Source organism: Rhinatrema bivittatum, chromosome 3 (genome assembly GCF_901001135.1).
Source record: "Rhinatrema bivittatum chromosome 3, aRhiBiv1.1, whole genome shotgun sequence".
Classification (NCBI taxonomy): Eukaryota; Metazoa; Chordata; class Amphibia; order Gymnophiona; family Rhinatrematidae; genus Rhinatrema; species Rhinatrema bivittatum.
The window spans coordinates 154,631,866-154,658,893 of NC_042617.1; the positions used below are offsets into that span (position 1 = coordinate 154,631,866).

Genomic DNA, 27,028 nt, shown 5'->3' on the forward strand with positions numbered 1-27,028 from the left:
TGGAAGATCAGTACAAGATTTATTGGGTGACTCCTACATTTGTTTCCTGAGTACCCTCTCATGCAGATCATATTTAGAAACATGGACCCGTGTTGGGGTAATTCATGGAATAATATGCTGAAGAGTGTATCAAGATAAGTGATATTATGTGCATTTAAAATCGAATATCAAAAATTTTGAACAGTGGACATTGACCATAGATTATTCGTAAGGTAAATGAAGGTGTCAAAAGTGCGAGCACCTAGTATGATGGTCTTTAGGAATATGAGATCAATAGCTACTGGATAAATTCTTAATGGAGGAAGCATCATGTTCTATGTGGTTTTTCTTCTTTTGTTGACACTATTTGACTGTTGGATACAATAAAGAGTGAACCATGGAGCAATATGGCAACTGAGCAAAACATTCCCCATTCTAACCCCTGGATCAGAAACAGGGTACTGTCTGTTTCTTCCCTGATCTGTAGCATACTAACATGAAAGACGTTTCAGACAAATTAAAGAAGTGGAAGTATATCACTATAAAAGTATAACAGAGATAGAGATAGCAAATGTAGGACACATCAACTAGGAAATAAACTCTTTGCTAAGATATCAAAAAGACTTTCATTTTAAAAAAATCTTTACTTACCAGAGTGGATAAAAGAACCTACTAGCTGCTCTCCTTGGTATCCTGGTAGATGTCCAGGAAGACAAAGACCAAGTAGCTAAAGAGAAGGGCAATGCGATGTGGTGGAGCAGCCATCTCAATATCAGTCAAGCAATGAGTGAAAATAGCATGAGACTAGCATTTTTATAGCCTTGTGACAATGCAGAGGAAGCTGGAGGGCCCATCCCCTTCACTCAGCATTTTATAAAGCTGATACTTATCAGGTAATAATAAATTGCAAACAAAAGTCATTTGTTATAAACAAGGCAAAAGTTGTGATTTACTCATCTTCACACTGACCTAGCTAAGATGAATGTGTCTGTAATACACGTATCTCTGGATCTACAAGTGACTCTTGTTTTATCAATAAATAGGAGAATCTTTTGTTATACACTGCATCTGCAGGAGCTGAGAGAGACAGAAAGCTTGGCTAAGTTCCACCTGATCTGACCTCACTTTCTTCCAGTTGGGTGTGAAGGTATATGATTGCATAGGTTCCTGTATAGAGCATCCACCATAGTTTTTCTACAAATGTTAAAGTGATGATCCCTCTGCATTGTGTGGCTGCTGACGCCTTCCTGAGATAGCATTGATTAGCCCTATCTTCAGATTTCTCAATTTATTTTTGGATGCCACTGGTGCCAACATGCTGACCACATTATTATTTCTGTACATAGCAGAAGCTGAGATGAAAAGAACCTTCTGTAACACACTTCACTTTCCTAAAGTGTTCAGAAATACTGACTGCCCTCATAATTGCCCGATTTATTTTAGGGTTCAAGGAGTCATCTACTGCAAGGGTGGGAAAACTATGGCCTGTGGACCAAACCTGGCTTTTTTGCAGCTCACTTACCTCTATTATGATCGCCATTAGCTCCAGCTCTCCCAATGCTCTAATTTGACAAGGAGGGCAGGTGGTGCGATTGTGGCCGTGCTGGGTTAAAGTGTCATGCCACGGAGGTCAGGCAGCATTGTGAAGGGCACTGACTCTACAGGAAGTGACGTGATAAGCATGGCAGGATGACAGCCTGAAGAGGAGCCAGTTCGGAGCGAGAACATGGAGCAGTCAGAGCAGGACAGTCGGCAGGGCTGGAAGCAAGCCACTACAGCCTCTAACCGTCTCATCGGGTGCAGGAGTCTCTAACCCAGTAAGACACAGAAAGAGCTAGCCCCACTGAAGAGAAGGCCTGCTCTTAAAGGGACAATACCAGAGGTAAGTGTAACTGTACTGGAGAGCCAAATATTTGAAAGAACCTGGGGACTGGTGCATAAAACTCAAATGGCTGATGTAAAGTAGGTTGCAAACGTTACAGCATACATCAAACATATGAGTTTTACGCTGTAGGAGCTCCAAGGGGGCCCCTCCCCCCAACTGGAGCTACTGCAAGGGGACCCTCCCACAGTCCCTAATGCCAGAAAGAACCACAAATGTGGCCCTGCCTGAAAAACGTTCGCCCACTCCGATCTACTGGAACCATACACATTACCACAGCCTGAACATGCAGATATGCTGTGACCATTGCTTTCAGATGATAGATGTGGTGGCCAAGTTTCTTGGGTCCCACCATAACACCCAAATATAAAAGCAAGGCACATGTGAGATATTACAAGTCATCCAAACTCTCTGAGCAGAGTAGTCCTAAGTATATCTAGAAGACACTGAGACCTTAGTGTGGTTTTAGAAACATGTGACATGAGTTGTTGATCTCAATGTGTGTCTTTCTTATTCTGTTTGTAGATAATAAAGGGGAACTGTGGCTCCTCTGGCTGTTCGCTCTGTTCCAGAATCCATGATCTGTCTCCGACTAGCACTACAATTGCGTTCATTACTCAATCAGGGCTGTTAGACAACACATATTCGGCCTTCTGAAAATCAATTAGCAATGCCTTGACCACACCAGTGACTTCCTGCCCCTCAGACTCTGGCCAAAACATGCCAACTGTGAGGTGTGCTGCATGCTGCACAATCTAGATCTGAAGGGGGTGTCTACTTCAATAGGACAAACGCAGTAGAGGCCAACTGCTAGGAGAACAAACAGCAGAAAGAAGCTTCCCTGTGCTGGCTACAAGCCAGATTTCAGTACTAATTAAAAACCTTTATTCTGATTTTGAAATGGAAGTATTGCCCCTTGCTCTCCCATAACTTTCCTATCTAATTAATTCACATATTCTTCTTGATTTTCACTCCTCTAGCTATAATAAACTCACTGTCCCACACATCCAGTCATCTCACTTTCGTACATGTTCACTTTGGGGTAGATTTTATAAATTTACGCGCGTGCGAACAAAAGTACGCTAGATTTTATAAGATACGTGCGTAGCCGTGCGTATCTTATAAAATCCGGGGTTGGCGCGCGCAAGGGGGTGCACATTTGTGCGCTGCCTGTTCCCTCCGAGGCCGCTCCGAAATCGGAGCGGCCTCAGGGGGGAACTTTCCTTCTGCCTCCCCTCACCTTACCTAACCCACCCCACCCCCCCCCCCGGCCCTATCTAAACCCCCCCTACCTTTGTTGGCAGATTTACGCCTTCTGGAGGCAGGTGTAAATCTGCGCGCGCCAGCGGGCTGCTGGTGCGCCATCACCCGACCTGGGGGCTGGCCCGGAGGCCTCGACCACGCCCCCGGGCCGGCGTCACACCCCCGACACGCCTCCGGCCCCGCCCCAAAATTTCCGCCGCCCACCCGACACACCCCCTTTGCAAAGCCCCGGGGTTGCGCGTGCCGCCGAGCCTATGCAAAATAGGCTCGGCACGCACAGGGGCCTTTTAAGAGGGTTACGGGCATAAGTTATGCGCATAACCCTATTAAAATCCGGCCCTTTTTGCTTTCCACCTCTGGAATGCAGTTGTAAAATTTCAAAGCAAGACTCTAAGCTCATTTCTTCAAAATGGCTTTTACGTGGTTGCTCTTTGCTCTTCACTTTATTTTTGCACTGCTATTTTAAAATATCATTTATCGCATGTTATAAAGTTGGTGCGTCCATGTGCAAGCACCGGGAACCACGTGCACGTAGACGCCTGCGTGTACGTTTGAAAATTTACCCCTAAGACTCCAATTTACAAGTCTAGATGATATTCTCTTAAAAGAGGATGAGTATACTCTTGAAATTATAATGAAGTGATAAGTGCAACTATGCGGAAAAGTATAAATCCTCAGACTAAACAAGTATGGTAGCAAAAGAAAAAAAAAAAGCACCTTCATAAGTACCTCCCCAATCAAAGAAAATTTGCTAACAAACACTTGATGCATTTTGTGGTGGGCATTATATTCCCCTAGTGAGTACAAAAAAGGCAGGCTGTAAGGTAAACCTGGGAGGGAGATCTAGTATATAAAAGAAACCAGAATAGGAGACGAACTCCAACTCCCAGAAGGCACAAGGGTTGAAACTTCCCAGGCTGCCCTATTGAGAGGATGAGGGAGCCTGGGCGTGGTGGGAGAAGGGTGAGAGCTTGTCTGAAGGAGGGACAGGGCAGGAACAGGAAGGCGTCCTACTAGAACCAGATGAAGAGACAGAGGAGATGGAGGTAGAGTTATTGAGCAGCCCTGAGGATGAGCCAGAGCCAATGGATTTGGGGGACGAGTGGTGGAGACCCTCTCCAGAAGAAGACACACTCAAGGAGAATGCAGGTCAGGATTTTTAAGTGATCCCTGCTGTGGGGTGGATGTAGTTGCGGCCATAGTGAAAGAGGAAGCACAAACCCCAGCTGCAGACTATGGTGGGAGGTGGTAGTGGGACCTGGTTTCCTGAGAACCAGGCCCATATCACAGCCAAGCTTTGGCTGTGCAGGAGGATTAAGGCGCGAGTTTGAGACTGATGTGGTTTGATGAAAGTAAAGCTATAGAGACTTTAAACTACCAGGATAACCGGGGACTGTGTGTGCTTAAGCCCAGCTCTCCAACTCGGGTGAGAGGATTTGAACCCGTAACTGTGGCACCCCGGAAGGAACGGGATAAAGTAAAGCTATAGGGACTTTAAACTATAAGGATAACATGGGGCTATGTGTACTTAAATCCAGCTCACCAACTGAGGTGAGAGTTTTTGAACTCATAGCTATGACACCCTTGAAGGAGCGGGATAAAGTATAGGCAATAGAGACTGAATACTTAGCCTGAGGAGCCTCCGCAGGGGAAACCGGGGAAGCTGCAAGGAGGGGTCGTGCAGCGGGACCGTGGAAAAGCACCCTCCAGAGGCTTAACCAGTTTCTTATGTATTCCAATGGAATTACAACTGGAAGAGTGGCCGGTGGCACAAATTCACAACACTTTACATGAAAATCCAAACACAGGCAAGACAATCCATCTTTGGTCCGAAGTGTGCTAGCACTGGCTTGTCAGAGTTTGTCCAATAAGAGGCCAGTACTATTGTGCAATATGCTGCTTTGCCTCACCCTCACTTGCTCTTAGGGCTACAGGTACAGAGACACCGTGCAAGCTCTAAGAAGCTGAATTACCTTAGCACAGCTGAGGCCAGAATGGAAGCTCTTCTGGCCAATAATTATTTTTTAAGGGGTTCAGGGGCATGGTTCACCAGTGTAGGGTGAGGGACAGACTAAATGAAACCTTAAGAGAAGGGGGAACGAGAACGGAGTAAGCAACAAAAGGAGAAATGGAAAGGAGAAGAAAGTGATGAAAATTTCTCCAAGAAAACCAATCCCTTATTCAGGGGGGTTGATAAGACCTAAGCTCCTTTCTCTTCCAAAATAAAAAAGAGTGGAGTGTGCCTAAGCTTCCAGGTCAGCTGAGGTATTTCAGTCCCCATCGTCCCAGCAAAGGTCCAAGCCAGCAGCATAATCTTGGCATTAATAAGGAAGGCCATTTTGAGGCCTAACAAGAAAGAGCGATACTTTAGTCACAGACTACCAATGTGGAGGAATTAGGGTACTAGAAGAAAGATGAGGGCGTGTGGAAGGAAAGTGGAAACAAGAAGTTCAGAGTTGGAAGGCAGCCAGCAAGGATCAGAAAGCGCCAGACAGATATGCAGAGAGACATGAAAAAAAGTAAAAGAAATATAAAAGGGAGAACTGAAATAGAGAAAAGAATACAACAAAAACATCAGCGGCAAACATTGTTTTAAAACTTTGTATCTGGAGTCTACATTCTGGCAATGTTCAAATGATTATTTTTCAGATTTCTACTGTCTGTTTGATTTCTGCCACACTGACTCAATCTTACACAGTAACATAGTAATGACAGCAGAAAAAGACCAAACGGTCCATCCAGTCCGCCCAACAAGCTTCTTACGGTAGTAACTGCTGCTCCGTGCAGGTTACCCCCAAGCCTTATGTTAAAGGTAGTAATATTAAAAATCAAAACCAAGCAACTGTCAAACCCACAAAATTACTGCTAGCAGAGTAAGCAGCCTTCCTGATAATTCATACAGTGCTGCTGCTTGAACGTGCTTTGCTTTTGGACTTAGTCGCAGAAGGAGTCCTGCGCTTTTTCCCTAATGTCTACGTATCAGTACCCTAGACCATAAAAGTCAGGGCCCAGTATTGGTCATCGCCTGAATCCAATTCCCCTTTTCTCTCCCGTCCCCCCGTTCCCCACCGAAGTGGAGAGCAATGCTGCAGTTGCATCAAAACTACGCAAGCTAATTGGTTAAGGGTAGTAATCCCCATGCCTTCTGCTGCTCACCTCCAAGCACCCTTTTCTTAATTTCCAACTTTAGCCTTTGGCCATCCACAGTGTTTATCCCATGCCTTTCTGAATTTGTTTACTGCTTTTGACTTCGCCACCGTCTCCGTGAAGAAATATTTCCTGATGTTGGTTCTAATTTGCCCCCCTCCCCCTCTGAAGTTTAAAATCGTGACTCCTAGTTCTACTGTTTGCTTTCCTCCAGAAAAGATTCGAGGAACATACATCATTAAAACCATTCAGGTGTGCATGATTTTAACGATGCATGTTTTGTTGTCACATGACCATTTACTGATTAAAAAGTGATAGCCAGATATACTGTATTTTTAAAGTTGCCACTAGCCAATGAATTTGTGTCATATCAAAAATACAAAACAAACAACCCTGTAAAATTTCTTTATGGGTGTCATTCTATTCCTTTGCTATCCTTCCCTCATTGACCTTTCCAATTCCAAGTTTTCTTTTATCCCTCTCCATTTCTGCTTCCTGTCATCTTTCCTCATTTCCCAGCTACTGAAGAGTTGCAGTATTTTTAATATTCCCAGGGCTAAGTCTTTAACAACAGCTAACACACAGGAGGCAAGTCAGAACCACTACCTTTTAGAAGAGAGGACAGCAGATAAGATTGGAATAATTCTCTGTCTAGCAGCTTTTCTTTCCCCATTAACACACTTTATTTCAGCAGGAGGCAATGTCTGGTCTTTGTGCAGTTGTATTATTGTTAGTCCACGCACAGAGGTCCTTTCCAAGCCCTGATATCTATAACCATTCCCTTAGGGACGCCTATTTCCTGTTTCGGTGTATACGGACTTCCCTTAATGCAACATCAGTTTCAGTCCTGACATGTAACCTCTTCCTTAAAATCCACTGAATATTAGCTGAAGGTCAGTGTAAAGAAACAAGCACTATCCTTGGACCCAGAACCAGCAACTTTCTGGACACAGTGCTCTACCTATGGGCAAGAATCAGACAAGCTCTTTCCTTAGCTAAAATTCTCTCTTACTACTACAGATTTTTTTATTTTAACACATTCCCCCTTCAACAAGCACGCACACACACAAACACAGGCAATTAACCATGTTAAATATTATTATTTTACTTACTTAATTACTACAACCGAGAGCATCTGAGGGTTCCAGGGATTGAAATCCACAACCAGGCACGACTGTGAGGAAATCGGTCCCAGACAGGACTAGAAACAGCAGCCTTCTGGTCTAGAGTTCTACCGATCAGCCAAAAGGAGGTTCTCCTAGAGGCCAAGCAGTAGAAGCTCAGTTATCACTCCTCAGCTGCAGTTACCTCTCACCAACAGAGGGTGTTTATTACACCATGAATTACTCTTGGAGGAAACAGGGGGCATTCGGCTCAGGCCTTGAACCTTGCAAGAAGCACCCCATATATCTGTGGCACCAGAAAAAATACAAATCAGTCCTGTGCACTGGCACTCAACTTCATAGTGCTTTTCTTTCTTATACAATTTAGTACAGATTTGGGAATTTTGAGATCAAGCTCGTACTAGGTATATCGCTGCATATAACGGTAATAAAACAAGACAGAACTTACCTCTGTCCTCCATAAACTTATATAGCTGCTGCAGAAAGTTCTCTCTTTCTTCTGGAAAAGGTTCTATTTCCTCCTAATTGAAGCAATAAAAACATGCATAACGTCTACCATCAAGGATATTTTAAGCATATGTTTTGTACAATAATAAACATAATACAATATTACAACATAACACAGAATGCTTTATTTGTCTAACAAAATAACTCTTGGATGCACTGTAAAAGATGATAATGATGGACAAGTAAGCAAAGTATCTAGGCATGGATAGGAATATTATCAAGTATTTGTATTAGACTACTACAATATGGATAGGACATTAATAAAATGTTTATTTATTTTCAAAGTTTTAATATTCTTCAACCCTACAAAGCAAAAGAGTTGCAAAACTTAGTCTTTAACAGTAAGCAATCACTGGTTATTAGAGCATCTTTCTATCCTACAACTTATCTCTGATTTGCGTAGTTACAATTCTCAATCAACATGCAGGCTTTAATTAGCTATAGGGGCAGATTTTCAAAGGCTATGCGCGTAACCCAAGAAAATCTGCCCCTGCGCTTGCCAAGCCTATTTTGCATAGGCTCGGTGGCGTGCACAAGCCCCGGGACGTGCATATGTCCCGGGGCTCCGAAAAAGGGGCGTTATAGGGGCGGGGGCCATGGGCGGGGCGCTGACGCGTTCCGGGGGCGGGACCGAGGCCTCCGGAACAGCCACCGTGCCGGGGGATGGCGTGCCTGCAGCTGGCCGGCGCGCGCAAGTTACGCCTGCCAACTTCAACGATAACAGTGGGGGAGGGGGGGTTTAGATAGGGCTGGGGGTGGGTTAGATAGGAGAAGGTGGGGGAGTGGAGGGAAAGGAGGAAGCCTGCGTGGCTCGGAGCGCGCAAGTTGTACAATTGTGTACCCCTTTGATTGCGCTGACTGTGGATTTTATAACATGCGCGCGCTACCGCGCGCATATGTTATAAAACTGGGCGTAGATTTGTTTGCGCCGGGTTGCGCAAACAAATCTACACCAGCGCGCAGGTTTGAAGATCTGTCCCATAATGTGAAAGCGACATCATCCAAAGGCGCCAACAGAGACCCAGCTCTTGTAAATCAGTAAAAACCTTACTGAGCATGTGCGGGGTTTTCAATGCACACATTGCCTCATGAACCCTTCAGTTTTTCTTCATCCAAGCCACCACACAGACAATTGTCTCTCGACAATTTTTGGCTTTTGGCCTTAGTTCTGCTTTTATTGCTGGACAGGCCAAGGCACTGTCATCAGCCCAGAGATGCATTTCAGGGCACAATCATAACACTTTATACGACACATCAAGGGCACCATCAATTGTGTCGGAGAAGGGTGCTTCATCACATAAGCCCAAGAGTCCAGCTACTGGCTTGGAAGGAGATACTGCTAGTGCAGTAATGGACCAAGGCGCCGTTCGCTGGGAGCTGTCAGTGCAACTGGCAGGGAGCACCTTAGAGCCATCCACGGCCACAAATGCAGCTGCTACTGCACAGAGTTCCTCCTCAGCTCTGCAGGCAGTCTTTAATGAGAATGAGAAGATTATGGATTTCTGAAGAAGACCCCTCAGCCAGTGAGAGTCCAGCTATCAGAGCTAGTGAAGAATGTGTTTGTCTCCTTAAGCTCTGAAGACCAGCGAGGGCTCCTGTTCAAGATGGAGGAAATTTTCCCACACAATAGAGTCACCAAAGTCCCACTTTGCTGCATACCTCCCCTCAAGAGCTTCCAGCATGAGTAAGTCCTCACTATGTGGTGGTGGATTCTCATCCTCCAGCGGAGTACCTTCATGAATCAGAAGGGGAAGAAGTAGGATCAATTCACTCTGAGTTCCTACCACACTTTTCCCTCTCAAATCAGTGGAGATCTCCTCCTTTGTCATCCTCATCATCGTTGGGGGTGATGGTTTAGTCTTCCCCCATGGTCAAGAGAGGAAGAAGATTCTACAAGGATTCCTTCAGATCCCATGCCATACTTGCCTCAGCATACATCTCCTGCAGAGATCTCTGCTACTGCAATTTTTGAATAAGCTGGCAAAAACTCTATCCATCAATATCAGGAAGGAAAAGGAACCAAGAACAGATGCTTTCAGGCTTTTTCAATTCCTTCAAACTCTAGCGGACTCCGTGACTATCCAGCTCACAAAATCCTCAAGGACCTACAGATGACACTGTAATTCTGAGTCTCCTCAGTCTATAACTTGGGGGTCATCTTCAACTCCTCTCTCTCTCTCTCAACTTCTCTACACATATCCCAAACATTGCTAAAATGTGTCATTTCTTTCTCTATATCACCAAAATCTGTCTCTTCCTTTCTGAACAAACTACCAGAACTTTTATTCATTCTCTCACCATTTCCTGCTTAGACTATTGCAACCTGCTCTTCATAGGTCTCTCAGTGAGCCATCTCTCTCTGCTACAATCTATCCAAAATTCAGCTGCACAACTTAACTTTCACCAGAGATGCTATATCCATATAACCCTGTTCTCAAGTCACCTCACTGGTTCCCTATCCATTCCCACGTACAGTTCAAGCTACTCTTACCTACAAAGGCCTTTACTCTGCAGCTCCTCACTACCTCTCCTTTCTTATCTCTCTTTACACCCCTCCTTGACAACTCTGCTTATCAGGCAAGTCATTCCTATCTATGCTCTTCTCCTCTAATGCTAATTCCCAACTCCATGTTCTCCACCTGGCTGCATCATATGCTTGGAATAGACTTCCTAGGCTGGCATGTCATGCTTCCTCTTACCTTATTTAAATCCCAACTAAACACCCACCTTTTTGAGGCAGCTTTAAAATCTTAACCCTTGATTATCCTGCTTACAGCCTTATTAATTTTTAATTATTGTCTTAATAAATGAAATTACCTGTCTTTTTTGCCCAATACATTTGTTTTGATTAGATTGTAAGGTCTACTGAGAAGGTACTCTTTCTATATGTTTTTTGTACAGCACTGCATACATCAAGCAGCACTAAAGAAGTTTTTTGTTTTTTTTTTTTATTCTTTTTTTTTTTTTTTAACATACATGGTCAGCAAATCAATCCTGCTGATGAAAAGGTATATAATCCCAATATCCAAAATATTTTACGTAGTACATACATTCATGCTCATAACTTTTAATCAGAAATCACAAATATTCCTTTCAAAAGAAAGAGAAAACAAAAATATAAGTAGAAACATTTTCTTATTCTACCTAGGAAAAATTGTAACTAGAAATCATTCAGATTAGACATCCTGTTATAAAGAAATATGGGATCCAAGATTCTAATACGGAGCACTAGGAAATGGTAATGAAGAAAAAGAAGGTCTTAATATTTTTCTATCCCCATGGCAGGTTCAAGTTACATTATTATGAGAAGAATGAGAATCAAGAAATAAACGCAAATCTTGTGGATCAAAATACACAGATCTGTGACTATTATATTTGAGCACACATTTACTAGGGTAACGTATCACCACATGGGCTCCTAAATTTTTTGCTTCTTGAAACATCTGAAGAAATCTCCTTCTACGTTGTTGCGTTTCTCGTGTAATGTCTGCGCAAATCCAAACTTTTTGGCCTAAGTAGGTCTTCACTCTATTCCTCAGAAACATTCTCAAAATAGTGTCTCTGTCTGCTGAAAAAAACAAATGTAATACACAATGTCCCACGAAATTCAATTTGATCTTCCTTAGACTATTCCAGAAAGTCTGTAAGATTTTCCAGATCTTTTAGTTGTGTTTTTTTATTCTGTGACTCAGTTCCAGCTTTCTTCCCAAGATTTATAAAAAATACTTTTTTCCATTGGTGGAATTGCATTCAATGGTATCTGTAAATTTTCCAACATATACTTTTAAAATTGTTCCATTGGTGATATCATCTTAACTCGTGGAAAATTTAATACACGCAGGTTTTTATACCTTGCTGGATTCTCGATGTTTTCAATTTTCCTTGTATTAAATTTTTCTGCTTGTATTAAACCAGTCTGGACAGTCTGAATTTGAGTAACTTGATTTTGCAGACACTCCAATTTTTCAGAATTTTGAGATACAATCGGATCCAATTTTTGAATTTGGGTTTGTGTATTTAATAGAATATTGGACATATTCACTATTGAGTTTTTCAATTCAAGCAAAACTGCCCAAATATTCTCCAATGTTATTTTTGAGGATTGATCCACAAGCGAAGAAATAATAACGCTTACCCCACCTTCTTGGCAGCGTTCTTGCCTGATAATAGAGGCCGCAGCCAAGCCATCCGACTCCTCTGGTGTAGATGTTAGTGGTGCAGTTATGGTCTTCTCTCCGTTCTCTCTCAGCTGATATAGCAGAGAGCCTTCAGGATTCTCTGCGCCCAGTCCAGCCGTCACTTCACTTTCACCATTTTTCTCCCCGAGAGAGCCAGGTGCTCCCTCCTCATCGGGGCGAGCAATCTGACCCGAAATCATGGGTTGTGCGCGGCGAGGAGGCGGCAGCGCCACGGGAGCTCCGGGGCTTAAAGAGATATTCAGGTCTGGAGCCGCCGGCGTTTGCTCCTCTCCAACGGCTCCAGCGGACACTTCACCCGGGCTTGCTATATTCAGCGGTGTGAAGAAGCCCTGTATGGACATCTGAGACAGGGTAGGAATCGGGGTTGTCGGGGATTCAGCCCTAATCCTCCCTTTTCTCTTAGTATGGGGCATATTGTTCAGGAAATAAATTCAATTTCAGGAGCGCTACTTCATCCAACCTTCTTCAGGATCTTGGATCCTCCAGAAGTTTTTAGTAGTAGCACCAGATAAGGATGTGGCAGATGCTGACATTGTACCTTTTGGTGGCCCAGAAACCGAACTAAAAGTACAGGCTCCAGGCCTTCCCAGGGTTTAGGGTGGCTCAACTACTGCACCACTTCATGGTGGTGAGTCAGCATTGAAACGTGCTAAGTGCACTCAAGATCATGCCAATATGCCTCCTGAGAAAATCCCAAAAGCACTGGATGCATTTAAGGAAAAAAGTCTTCCAGGGATACATGCTGAGTACCCAGATTAAGAGCCACCAGCTCTATAATGTATAGGATTTGCATAAATGCATGTAAAAGCTAAAGTCTTTTATGGAACTGTCAGGCCCAGAGCAGGCAGACTTCTGCTGAGCAATGGAAGAGGGTGAAAAGCACATCATCCATTCGGTTTACAAAGATTTTGATACAGTAGCCAGGACTTCAACCTCTTCTATAAGAGCCTGAAAGTTTGCATGGTTGTGAGAATTGTCAGCATTGGTTCAAGTCCAAAAGAAAAATTGCACCTTAGGTATCTTACTGTGTCCAAATGGGGCATATTTTGACAAGCTAAGTTGCTTTGCTTTACATCATGTGGAGAGCTGTCTTCCTAGTGAAGTCTATGACAGTATTTTATGTCAACATGAATAGAAGTGGATTTACTGATTACAGACTGTTGAACATTTGCGCTGAATGGGGTTTATTTTTATGAATGAGTTTTCAATGTGATACCTAATAACTAATCTAATCCTGAATTGGTCAGTTTGTGATGTGATTTAAACCATTTATTGCATTTGGTTAATATTTTTCAAAAGGAATGTTGGTGGACTTTGGTTACATTCAATTTCAGCTGCACTGGTCTGTTCTATAAGTAGCTTGCACTTTCTTAAATGACTGCCATTTTTTGAATACTTTTTAGACTGATTGATCACTTCTTCTTTTGTGTGCCTGGGAAATCTGAGAATTTTTATATTTTAAGCCAATACGGACATTTCCTGTACAAATTTCATATGCGACACTGGTACTTTTTCTTCTTTTTCCAGGAAAGCCCTGAAGCAGTCATCATTGTGAAATGCTGGCCACCTTGTTTTGAGATATTTACCAGCTCCTTGAACATTTTTTTGGGGTTATTTTCTATAGTCTGCACTTACGAACATTCTTAGTCATGTGTAGACTACACAACTGAATTCTTCATTTAAACCAGTGTTGTCCAACCTTTTGGTTCAGGGGGCCACATGAACAATTGTTAAACAGCTCGCGGGCCAGATTAACAATATCGCTATTATTAAAAACACCAAATTACAACTTGAGAAAGTTTTTAGACCAGTATAGTCCAACAGTCTACTCTACTCTAAAATTTAGATTCTGAAAAGTTAACCAAAGTCTCTCATGTCATAAGGATGCAATGTCATAAGCTAATAGAGTTTGCAATGCGCAATTATGCTATTAAATGTTCTTGTGTAAGCAGAGACTGTGACTTTGTTTTTGCATTTTTCATTCTTGAAAACAACTGTTCGCAGCAGTAGGTGCTACCAAACAAAAAATGAGCTTCTTGGCATCTTGTGACAGATTGGGGAACCTGTGCAGTGAAACATAAGAACTGTAGAATCTCAGAAGATCATGTTCAGTAAAAGCTTTCTTCAAGTCACTGTCATTCTTAATGTCAGTGAGTTCCATCTGGTATTTATCAGCAGTCTTTCGGATCAGTCTGAAAACGGATTACTCAGTAGTTTCATGACATCAATATGTTTTCTGAAATCCTCGAACCTTTGTTTGAAGTCATCAATCAGTATGCAACTAATTCTGAGTACTTCTCATGTTGTACTGTGTCAGTAGGTCTCATAGAAAGGACTGTCAAGCGTACAACTTTCTTCTGAATCAACTGTGAATGAATAAGCTCCAATTTCTCAATGAATGTAACGACATGTTCGCACAATTTGTGCAACAGCTGATTCTTTCCTTGAAGTTTCACGTTCAAGTCTGCCCTATATTTGGTCATATCGACCAGAAACGCCAAGTCACCCACCCACAAATTATCATCTAGGAAACTTATATCATTCCCTTTGTTGGCCATGAATGTCTTTATTTCATCACGTAAACTCCAGAATCTGGATAGCACGCCTGTCCTGCTGAGTCATCAAACTTGGTTGAAGTAAATCACGTCATCATGACCTGACCCAACTTCCTCCAGAAAAGATTTAAACTCCCTGTGATTCAGACCTCTGGACCGTATGAAGTTGACACTTGATACAACTTTCTCCATCACATTCTTCATTTCTATTTTGTTGGCGCACATGTTTTCCTGGTGAATGATGCCGTGGTGTATGTCTACTTCCTGTGGCACTGATTTCTCCAACAAGGTCGCAAATCTGTTCTGCTTCCCTGCCATGGCTGGTGCTCCATCTGTTTTTATGCCAATCAGCTTGTTCTCACTCAGATTGAACTTCTCCATTACCTGCTTGACTTTATCAAAGATCTCCTTTCCTGTTGTCGTGCCCTTCAAGGGAGAGTTATCAAGCAGTTCCTTGACGACGGAAAACATTTCTGTAATTCCTCTTACAAATATTGCCAGTTGAGCTGTGTCACTTATGTCTGTGCTCTCATCAACTGCTAAGCTGTAAAACTCGCAAGCATCAAGTCTCTTGATCAAAGTCTCTTGAATGTTTGTCGCCAGGTCATCAACTCTTCTAGCAATAGTCTAATGAGAAAGGCTGACATTTTGTACCACAGACTTCTTATCTAAGCAAACCACATCTGTAAACAGTTCCAAGCATCCCTTAACCAAATTCCCATCTACAAACAGTTTTCGTCTCTTGGCTATGGTTTCTGCTATTAAAAAGATGACCTTTGTTGCTGCTTCGGAACTCTGATTGGCTACTTTAAACAAAGACTGTTGGCAAACAATGCTTTATTTCAACAAGTTGATGCGATCAGTTCATGGTTGACCAATGAGGCTATCGAATTTACTTGCATGCTTTGTGGTGTAATGTCGCTTTATGTTATATGCCTTTTGAACAGCAATTGTTCTTTGGCAAATCAAGCACAAAACTTTACCTACATGTTTCACCACGAAAAGGTTATCTATCCACGAACTTTTGAATATGCAGTTTTCGACATTAACTTTACATTTTTTTTTTTTACTCATCCCACTTCCACTCGCAGATGCAGCCATTTTTGCTGTCAATATTTACAACGGGTTTCTGTAAAAACTGGAATGGACCGAAACAGACTTTATCTCTCTCCCTCTGCCTCCCTCCTCAGGCAATTTCTCTGTGTTGCCTCCTTATGCAGCTCCTCTAGCTTCTCTCTCTCTCACTGTCCCCCTCCTCTAGCTTCTCTTTCTCTCCCTCCTTCCTCCATGCAGCAGCTTGTGTGCGCGTGCCTATACCTCCCTCCCTCCTCAGACAGCTTCTTCTCCCTCCATCAGCTTCTTTCTCTCTTTTGCAGCAGTTTCTCTCTGTCTCTCTCTCACTGTTCATCTGATCAAGCAGCGTCTGATTCCCTCAAGTGGTTTCTGCTCTCTCTCTCTCTGTCCCCCTCCTTATGCAGCTGCTACATGCATATGTCTCTCTCTCCTCAGGCAGCTTCTCTCTCTCTACCCCTCCTCCAGCTTCTCTTTCTTTCCCTTTTGCAGCAGTTTTTCTCTTTCTCACTGTTCACCTGATCATACACCATCTTTTATTTCTGATTCTCTCTTCAAACAGCTTCTGCTCACTCTATGTTCCCCACCTTATGCTGCTGCTTCTTGTGTGTTCTGTGTGTCCTTCTCCTCAAGTCCAGCACATCTCCAGCTCTCCAACACACACACACACACACACACGCACACCTCCCTTCAGGTCCAACACATCTCCAGCTCTCCCACACATTCCCCCCCTTCAGGTCCAGCACATCTACAGTTCGCTCACACACACACTGTCCTCTCCCCTCATACCCTCCACCCTCAGATCCCCAATTCTACCCCCTCACCTCCTACCTGCTGGGTCCCAGGTCAATTAGTGCCGGCGGCAAAGACAATTAAAGGTTTCCTTCATATTCTATTGCCGGTGTCTGGGCCTTTTCTGCTACACAGCTTCCTGCCCACGCGACAACAGGAAGTTGCATTGGGGGGGGGGATGACGCAGTGTAGCAGAAAGGCCCTGACGCTGGCAGAGTAAGGCGAAGGAAAGCTTTAATCACATTTGCCGGCGTTCGACCCGGCAGGCAGGAGATGAGGGGGTAGTGTGGGACATGGGAGGTCGAGATGTTGTCCGAGTGGTCCGTCCGCCCCCATTGCAGCATGTGGCTCAGAATGCGCAGGCTTGTTGTCCCGGAAGATTTTTTTTACGTTTTCCAAATCGGAGGGTTGGTTTTTTTCCCCCCGTCGGAAGGCAGCCATGACCCCAAATGAGAATTCTGCTACCCCATTTGGAGTCATAACCCACCATTTGGGAACTGCTGCTTTATGGCTGCTAGATATGGAAGGGAATTTTCCCTCGCACCCGATCCTCTCCCTGATAGTCCCAGCATCCCTCCCTTGCACCCGATCTGCAGGCCGGATAGAAAAGCTTGGTGGGCCCGTCGTTGGACAACCCTGATTTAAACCTAAGTACTGCACTTTATCACAAAGACTTTTAGTGACAATTTATACAGCAAGTTATAATTTTCCCCATGATTGACTACTGTAATAGCCTATATTTAGGATTATTTGCCTCTACACTACAACCTTTGCAGCTACTTCTAAATTCTGCAGCTCGTCTTCTTACCAATACTAAATGTAATCAACACATCAATCCAGCTTTAATGGATCTAAATAGGCTGCCCAATAAACAATGCATTGCCTACAAAGTCAGTATGCTTATTGTCAAACGACTGAACCCAAATACCTGCTCATGGGCGAATGCTCTAGTAAAAGTTTATAAACCATCCAGAGTGCTTCATTCGTCTCAGCAGGCCTTGTTAGATATCCCATCAGTTAAACTTGCTCATCCTTCTTCCACCAGAGACTCTGTTTTTTCTGTAGCGGTGCCAATGATTTGGAACTCCCTACCAATTGAATTGAGACTGAATCCTTGCAGTAAGATGTTTAAGACTATGCTCAAGAGTTTTTTTTCTAGAAGATTTTTGACTGCTTTCTCAAAGACATTTGATACAGATCTAGACCCTTTTGTAACAGACTTTTTAAAACAAGTTTACTGTTTTTTATATATACTTATTATAGCTGTTTGAACTAATTTTTATTTATGAGTTATTATTTTGTGTATGTAAATAATTTTATGTATGTTTTATTTTGTATATCACCTTGGACTTTTAATGTGAGGTGATTAATAAATTTATTCATTCATTCATATTTGGAAGGTTTTTCTGACCAATGATTGACATCTCAGCTTTTCAGAAGTGGCCACATTAGGTTGTTTTCTGAGGTCTTTTCCTCTTTTTAAATTTAAAAAAAAAATTTGTAAAAATGATTTTGGCCAGATGTTTTCACTTTAAATATTTTGCGTTTTGGTGCAGTTCACTTTTGGGTTCATGTCAGAACACCAAATGCCCATCTTCAAGCAATCTAACTTCCAGGAATCCAGAATACTTTGGCAGTCCACCTCAGCAGAGTGTTACAACTGCATGAGTGGTCTCTGGATCACTGGAATGGTGATGCATGTGAAGAAGGACTAGGCTTGGCAGGTGTCAAGGCAGAGTCCAGCTGAGTGTTCAATTGGTTGATGGCATTAGCCAAAATCTCCAGAATCCTTTGTTGTTCTGTAATTTGCTGGGCCAGGCCAGGGATGGCCTGGAGCGCTGAGACCTGTGCCGGGTCCATGGACTTGGCAATCTGTTAGGATTTGTGTATATATGGGCCCCGGGCCGAGGTGAGAGATGGTACTGCCCACGGGGAGGAGCCCTGTGAGCCTCACCATCGGGAGGCGAGGTCTCAGCTGAGTGAAGTGTAGAGCAACAAGTGCTGGAGAGAGAGAGAGCAGAGATGAGAGGCAGGGAAGCTAGAGGGAGTGACCCCTGGTGGTGGAGTCACGGATCGTCAGTGCAGGAAGCTGACACTAGTTCTAGCTAGAGAGTCCTTGAATCTTTATTAGAGAAGTAGATTAACACTGCCCGCGGAGCGGGGCGTGTGTGGGAGAGAGACACACAGGCGCTGGGGTCCCCCTAGGATCTGTGAAGTGAAGTATACTCACGGAGTAGTCCTCTGAGATGATGGTATGGCAATGGTCTGCAGAGCAGGGTACACTGGTGAGGGTCCTAGGTAGTGATGGTATGGCAAGGGTCCGCGGAGTGGGGTACACCGATGAGGGTTCCTCAGTAGCAATGGTATGGCAATGATCCGCAGAGCGGGGTACATCGATGAGGGTTCCTCAGTAGCAATGGTCCGAATAGCGGGGTACACCGATGAGGATTCCTCAGTAGCAATGGTACGGCAATGGTCCGAACAGCGGGGTACACCGATGAGGATTCCTCAGTAGCAATGGTCCGCAGAGCGGGATACTTAATGTAACAGAGTGAAAGTTCCAAAAAAGGCCCCCGGGGAACGGAACAGGCAAAAGTCCTAGGTAGAAGGCCCTCCGAGGAGCAGATAGCCAGAGACAGGAAGGGCCCCCGAGGAGCGGGTACCCAGAACATCTCACGCCACGGAAGCAGGAGCTGGAACAAGAGTCTGTAGCGAGCAATCTGGATTCAGCAATGAGGGAACTCGTTGCCAAGTCGTAGGTAGGCAGGGCCAGCCGGCTTAAGAGTCCTTGAGGAATGACATCATCCAAGGGGGACGCCCCCAAGGTTCCCGCCATGATGTGCATAAGACTGGCCAGGTAGCACGCGTGCCTAAGGGACTCTAAGGGCAAGATGGCGGTTGGCAACGTCCACGCTGTCCAGGGGGGCGATAGCTGGCGGAGGCCGCGAGTCGACCCAGAGGAGTCAGTGTAGTAAGCAAGAGGTGAGCAACAGCAGTCACAGCCGTCTGCGACCGACAGGCGTAACATGACAGTCACTTCAGCATAGCTTTATCTACTATACAACATGTGCACCATCATTATTTATACAATTCTCCCTGCACCATGAATATAAAGTATAAACAGAAACTAAAGGAATTAGTTTATTTAGCCTGTTCTTAAACCTAAAAAATATTTAAAATATTAAAATACCATTTTTCAAAATAAAGACACTTTTTTCAGTTATGTTACCATTTTATGAAACAACCAAAGAAACGTCTGTCCTCACAAATTGTAAATACAAGTAATTAAACATTTCTTGTTTTAACAAACAATAGTTGATTACACATTTAAAACACCCAAGAAAAGTAATCAGTTATTCAGTAAAGTAATGAGAAAGTGAAAAGTGATAGGAAGTATTATATAAATGGTAGTGTATTCAACATCCGACACATTATTTAGTTGATAATATCAAATATAATTATAATAAACAAAAAGTTTAAGGAGTTAAAAAAACAACCTTTATATTCCATAAGGACCATCCTGAAGAAGCCAGGGAGCAGGAAAGCTGCCCAGGTAACTTTACCCAGATATTCATCAGAACATACATGGAGAAAGTGACATAGATAATTTTAGGTCAACATCTTTGATCAGACTTACCCAGCTGTTTATCCAGCTAATGCTGAACAATGGCGCTAGCAGGATATATTTTAGTCAGGCTCCCAAAATGCCCCTGACCTAATTCTTTTTATCCAATTAAAATGTATCCACTGACAGCACGGGAAATTTAAAATGCAGGGTTTGTCTGGGTAGTTCGAAAAGTTACCTGGACAATCCCTTTGAATACTGGTCTCTATAAATTTAATATTGATAGCATAGACACCACCATAAAAAAAAAAAAGGTTCATAAAGCTCAGTTAAAATGTCCCAACATGAGCATATTTTGGCAACTCTGACGGCACGAGGAGTACACTTTTCTAAAAACCACAACTGTAAATAAAAACAACAGATTAGTCAAAGTCAAAAAGATTCCACAGTTGCCGAATTAAATTTCACTTCATATAAAGTTCAGCTGGATGTGCAGATCTCACTTCTACCCAATGTCCCAGGTTGTGAGATTTGAAACTGACACACACTGCAGCAACTGTTATTTCAAGATGTTCTAGATAATGCTCCAAACAAAATAGGTGAAGACCCAAAATCACTGATATACTCCAGTAATAGTGGTAGTGGTTGGGAAAAAGTTAAAGTCCACAAAATTCAGGGGCCGATGCAATAATGTTCGTGGAAAGCAGGCGCTGACTTTTCAGCGCCCGCTTTCTTAACACATGCATGGCGCCCGCAAGGGGGCACCATGCAATATGTAAATTAGGGGGTCATGCTAGGAAGGAGGCGCTAGGGTCGCTTGTGCGACCTTAGCGCCTCCTTGCTAACATGACCTGCCACGGCTGCCGGTTATGAAGACCGATGCCAGTATACTCGGTCTCGGTTTTCATAACCTGCCTGTCTGCCAGTAATGAGAACGTCCACCGAGTTTATCAGCGGCCATTTTCATTACTGACAGATGGCCGGTTATGAAAACAGACACCGAGTTTACATGTGGTCTTCATAATTCAGCGGTCTGCAGAGTTATTATTTTTTTTTTTTAACTTTTAAAAAAAAGTACAGAAAAGCAGTTTTATCTGCTTTTCTGTACTTTTTACCTGCGCTCAGCTATTAACGCCTGCTCCAGGCAGGCGTTAATATCTGAGAGATAAATGTGCGTCTGAGAAGCACATTTATTTTATTGCATTTGGAGTGAATGAGTAATAGCCTCATTCACATGCATTTGCATGTGATGAGCGCTATCTCATTCACTCCAGGTCGGACGCGCGATACATAGCGCTGATTCCCTTATTGCATTAGGGGTGGATTAGCGCCTACTTAACCCGTGTCCGACAGCGGGTTAAACAGTGCCCTCGTGTGAGCACACTGTATTGCATCGGCCCCTCAGATAAGTGTTCAAAGAAATGTTTTATTCATTCACAGAAGATAACATCTTAATGAATCATGTTCACAGTCCCCTGACACAGACTGTTTCGTTTAACTGCATTGGGACGAACCAGATCTCAATAAATTTGTTACAGGGGCTTATTGATAAGATCAACGCAAAGCAATTAAAAAATGTTTGTCTCTAAATTAGTCTATTTTACAAAATACCATAACTCCCCCAGTGTGAGCTTGCTTGAAATTTTATCACGTCCAAATGCATTAAACTTATCATGTAAACTGCTATAAGATAATTCTCAACGGTGGCATGCCCACGGAAAAGAACAGCTGACTAACTTTTTCCCAATCACTACTACTGTTACTGTAGATAATATTCCAACATGGTGTACCAGAAGATGCTTGAAATCCATTGATGCTAGCACTGTCTGCTGGTTGGCTTGCTCTCACGGCTGTTCTGGAACAGAAGTATTAATACTTCTGAAGATTTCACTTTGGGACTGTCATTTAGTCCACATTTAGGCAATCCAGGCAGAGTGAGAGTGTTATCAAATGCATCCTCACATCAGCTTTTCCCTTTAGGTCCATCACAGTATCATCCACAACATCATGAAATAACAAATGCTGCAAACAAACTGTTTACCCATCCCATCTGGGACCAGGGAACATGTTATGAGTATCACATTAGCAAGAATGAGGCAAAACTTCTTTTCTGGGCACTGTAGTACTGGATTGGCATTGCATCATCTGAGATAATAATTCTACTTCTAGCACCCTGTTAAAAAGAACAAAGCACTATATTTAAAAAAAACAAACAAAAAACCAGCATACAATATAGGGCAATAAAGATTTTCTACTAGCAGAGGGCACCAATGGAAGAGTGGCCAGAAGGGGAATTAATTTTGAAGGCTGCAGCACTCACTCAACTACTGGGCTCCCTGGCTAGTAACTGCACACATAAGGTTGCTCAAGTTTCAAGGCTATATTATGCTCCCACTGCTCAGATCAGCCCTCAAATGGAGGGCAAGTGGTACTGGGAGTTAAGGACATAAACAAGAGGTGGGGAAGAGTGTAAGAGGAAAGGAAAAACAGGAGAGGGGTATACAAAGGGAGAGAGGAGAACAGGAGAATGCTTGAGAGATGGGAAAAATAAAAACACACTAAGACAGATTGGTAGCTAACTCGTGGCTTTCCCCTAAGATGATATTAAAGAATAAAATCGAGCTGACCTAGCTCCAGTATTTTATATGTACAGAGCTAATGTAAAAGAATAGATAAGTAAAGCAGAAAGGCAGTGGTCTCAGCACCATCTACAAATCCAAAAGCAATGTTTTATAGCTGAACGAATTTCTGGCAAGCTTCATATCTAGATATGTCTAGGATACTGCATGACCATGAATAAATCAACAGTGTAGTGAAACTGCTTACTTGTAACAGATGATTTCTGAAAACAGCGCATCAGATCACACAAGTGGGTTACAAACTTCCAGAGATCTCTGGCAAAGCAAACGATTTTCACTGCTCATGTGCAGAAGTTCCTGTATTGCAGTGGACATAAAGTTTCCTCAATTCTATTTAACACAGCTTTATGCTGGAGGAAGAACTCCTCCCAAACAGAGAAGGACAGAATTGTGTTAATGGTGATCTGCAGCTTTCACAAAACATCTGTTAAGGGTAAGCAAGTTTGCTTTATCTGAAGTTAAGCAGGTTCATTAAATCAAAGATGTGGATCTGCCTAACAGGTGGAAAAAGCATTTTTTGTTGGGGAAAATACTCCTTTTACATTTAATCTTTTGCTTTTTTTTGCTTTATTTTTAACAAACAAGGAAGAAAACCCAAAATTATGAAAATAGACCTTTGGGGAGTTGGGGGGTAAAGAAGTTGAGTTCTACCCATCACAGAATGTGGAGGAAGGACAACCCAGACCTACGATTTCACTGGTAGACCGTATCCAAACAATGAGATGTGTTGACTGAGCTCCATGCTGAAGCTTTGCAAAAGGTGGCCAACATCACCTGAGACAGAAGCTTAGGATCAGCGTGGAGAATCACCTTATTATCATGACATTAACATTAAAGGAATAGATCATTGCCTTTGTGGGCTGAAATGATTACTTTCAAAAAAAGTAATCTTCCAAAAGTCTAGGGGCTCAAAGTAAGCTCCCATCAGCTGGATTAGTACCATGCTGATGTCTCATGGTACCATCGGAGACTTGATGGAAAGATTAAATTGAAGCAAGCCTCACATAAGCCTGACAACTAAAGACTATACTGAAATGGGGTTTCCTTCCATATGGGGATGATAAGACCAACTGCAATGAAATCAACCCTGACAAAGTTGAATTTGAGTACAGACTCTGAAGAATCTGAGCAAACCACAAGGTATTCAAGCAATTTTGAGTGGAAGCAAATAAAGGGAACTAGGTTTGTTGTCAGATGGCAAATCTATGCCATTTAAATTGATAAGACTTTCTAGAGAACTCCAGTAGTCTGAAAGTCTGAGACACTTTATTGGCGAATTTAAGAGAACATATTTCATCCACCTTAACTTTTAGGCTGTGAGGGCCAGAGTCAGGCTATTAGAATGAAGCAATGATCCCTGTGGTTCTCTGATCATAGCTGAGAACACTCCCAATTTGATAGGTTGTTCAGGCATAGTGGAAACCAAGCCTGCCTTAGTCAAAAGGGAGCTGAGGATCATAGTTTCCTTGTCCCTTCTGAGGTTTATTAAGATTTTAGTCACCAGAAGTAAGGGAGAATATAAGGAAGATGACCTATACCCTAGAGAAAGAAGGTGTATATTGCTATTCTGACATCTAATTTTCACCTCTTCCTGTTTTAGGCTAGTGCAGACAATTCTACTTCAGATAGTCAGCACTTGAAAACAATCCTGTCTGCTACATCCTCATCCAGAGGCAACTCCAAATTCAGATGGAGAGAGAGCCAGTCTATCAAGATACTATGGTATGTGGTTCCCACGGTTGTTCCATGATGATGGCCCAGTTCCACAACTTGAAAGTCTTCTGATAAAGGATGTGTAAAAGTCTGTTCCACTCTGCTTATATTCAACTAGACCATAACCACCTGTTTGCACAATAATTTTGTTGCCCATAGGATTTCTTAATGCCTTCTACAGTATTCAGTTCAATCCTTAACTCCAGAAAGTTAGGTGGAACATCTTTTCACAGAGGAACCAGGAGTCTTGAAAGCAAAGCCTCTGTAGGTGAACTTCATAGCAGAGGTTGGATGCATCTGTAGTAAGGACAATTTGGCAATGAGGAATGTGAAAGAGTAGATCAGAGGTCAAACTGGAACAGGAAATCCACCAAGGCAGGAAGCTTCTGAACTCTTCCATGACCCAGATGCTTTCCTTAATTCTCAGGATGACTTGGGTTTTTTGAGATTTTAGCATCCATTTCACTTTCACATGTGGAGATATGCCATGGACATTATGGAAGTCAATATCCCTATCATTCCCAATATAGATCAAGCTCATAGCTACTGACTCTGGATTATCTCTTATAATGTGGCCACACTGTCACTGGCCCTGTTGGTGATGGACATAGGCCATAGCTTGATTCATATTTAGCAGAGCCTCTATAAATTCTAACTGAAGTGACAGACTTAAATTGGATTTTGGGCAAGTACTGACAAACCCCAGCAACTGCAAAATGTGAATGGTGATCTGCATGGATTTGTCCCAACTCTACTTGAAATGTATTCTTGATCAGTCAATTATCCAGTAGAGGCACCCAACGGTGGGTTGCTTGATGCACCCAGAGAAGAATTCAAGACCAGAACTTTTTCTTCGGAGTGAGCACCTCAGTGATCACGTCTAGCTTCACCATAATAACGGCTTACAACAGCACTGGGGCTGGCTTCACAGGAGACTGAACATCTTCCATGGCTTTTTGGAGGTGTTGCTCAAAGGCTTCCAATTTGTTCTCTGGCTCAGCGGTATTTTAAGCTGGGATGCAAACTATGTCTCTTTGGAAGGCACAGTACCTTCTGGCTTTCAGAGCTGAGTGTCAGTTATGACAAAGCCTCCACTCAAGGCTCAGTACTCACTCTTCAGAAATATCCTCAATTCAACAGAACGCTTGCTACCCTCTAGAAGGGGAACAAGATTTCTCTTGACTTAGGCCTATCCACAGACTGAGAAACAACAGAGGCTGAAGACCTCTTTAGCAAGACCTTGTCACCAGTGCTATAATAGGATCACATCTATGGATCTTGTACCAAGGCTTTAAGACCAGCTTCAAGAAGCTGGACCACAAGGAAGGCCTAAAGCCTCTCTGAACCACTCTGGGCAACATCTCTGCAGATCCTGCAGTTGGCGTCATCATGGTCTTGTGCCAGACACTTTCACCAAACTTTAAGATGCATAACGGACATCTTTAGGTTGAACCTGGGACAGAATTTAAAGTCACTAGTCTGCTTTCTCACACATGGTGAGGAATACTGATGATGCAAAATCAAATAAAGGAATTTCCTGGTCTCAGAACGTAAGATTATCCACAGAGATCCCAAATCTACACAGCTAATAATGGTTTCTGGATGTTTCCTCCAGGAACATGTCTAAACGCATTTTAAACTCAGCTTTGCTAACTGCTTTCACTACATCCTCTGAAAATATTCCACAGTTTAATTGTATGCCGAGTGAATAAAATGCTTTCTTCAGTTTGTTTAAATGTGCTGCCTATTAGCTTATTAGTAATCAATACACTTTGAAGAAAAAAGTTTAAATGCACATGTGAGTTGTGTGATCATTTCATATACGTAAAGTTTTCCATCAGGAGCCTTCAAAATTCTTACATATAAGTACAGTGGTTTGGTCGGCAAGTAAAGCAAGCAAGCAGTTTATAAGGGTTTAAGTGGATTTGTATTAATTTTAACCTCAAAACAAGCAATTCTCTGCAATCTAGCAACACATTTTTAAAGCTGACATACTACAAAATAAAATAGATATCATCATACATATCGGTTTCTCACAATTCCACAGAAATGTGAGATCAGTATGGTTTTTTTTAAAAAAGTGTGTGAAAAAGGTAAGGATAAAAAGATGAGCATTTAGAAGGTAAAAGGAATCTAAGAAAGAAAAGGGAAAATATCTGGAAAAGGCTGGGGAAAATCAGGAAATATACTGAGGGCAGCAAAGTCAAAAGTAGAAGAAAAACTGTTAAAGTGCAAAGGTAGATGACAGGAGCACGGACAGTAAAGAGTTGACATCACTCTATTTACAGAGAAAGTGATTTTGCATGGAACTAGCAAAACTGAAATTGGACCATTTAATAGGTCTTGATGAGACAGAACCAAGGATGTAAAAAAAGTCTGAATTTCTAGCTACTCCACTGATAGTTGTTAACACCACTCTGGAGAGAGGGATGGTTAAAAAAGACTAGACTGTTGGACATCATTCCTCTTCATAAAAGGGGTATTATGAAGGTAGCTCACAACTATAGGCAGCCCAGTGAGTTGGTCATAGTTCAGTAGAGGCTAGTTTTTAGTGAACTGGAAGTGCAAAGAAGCAGAAAAACTACAGAACCC

At 42.7% G+C, this 27,028-nt stretch overlaps 1 protein-coding gene across 5 annotated transcripts in view; it reads right to left on the reverse strand.

Moving 5' to 3' along the window:
* Nucleotides 1–27,028, reverse strand: part of ARID4B (AT-rich interaction domain 4B) — a 486,307-nt gene that overhangs the window by 205,061 nt on the left and 254,218 nt on the right. For all 5 annotated transcript variants that reach the window (XM_029593836.1, XM_029593835.1, XM_029593838.1 and 2 more), the window contains exon 12: nt 7,844–7,916. In XM_029593836.1, coding sequence (XP_029449696.1) covers nt 7,844–7,916 — 73 coding nt within the window. The remainder of the gene's footprint in view (nt 1–7,843; nt 7,917–27,028) is intronic.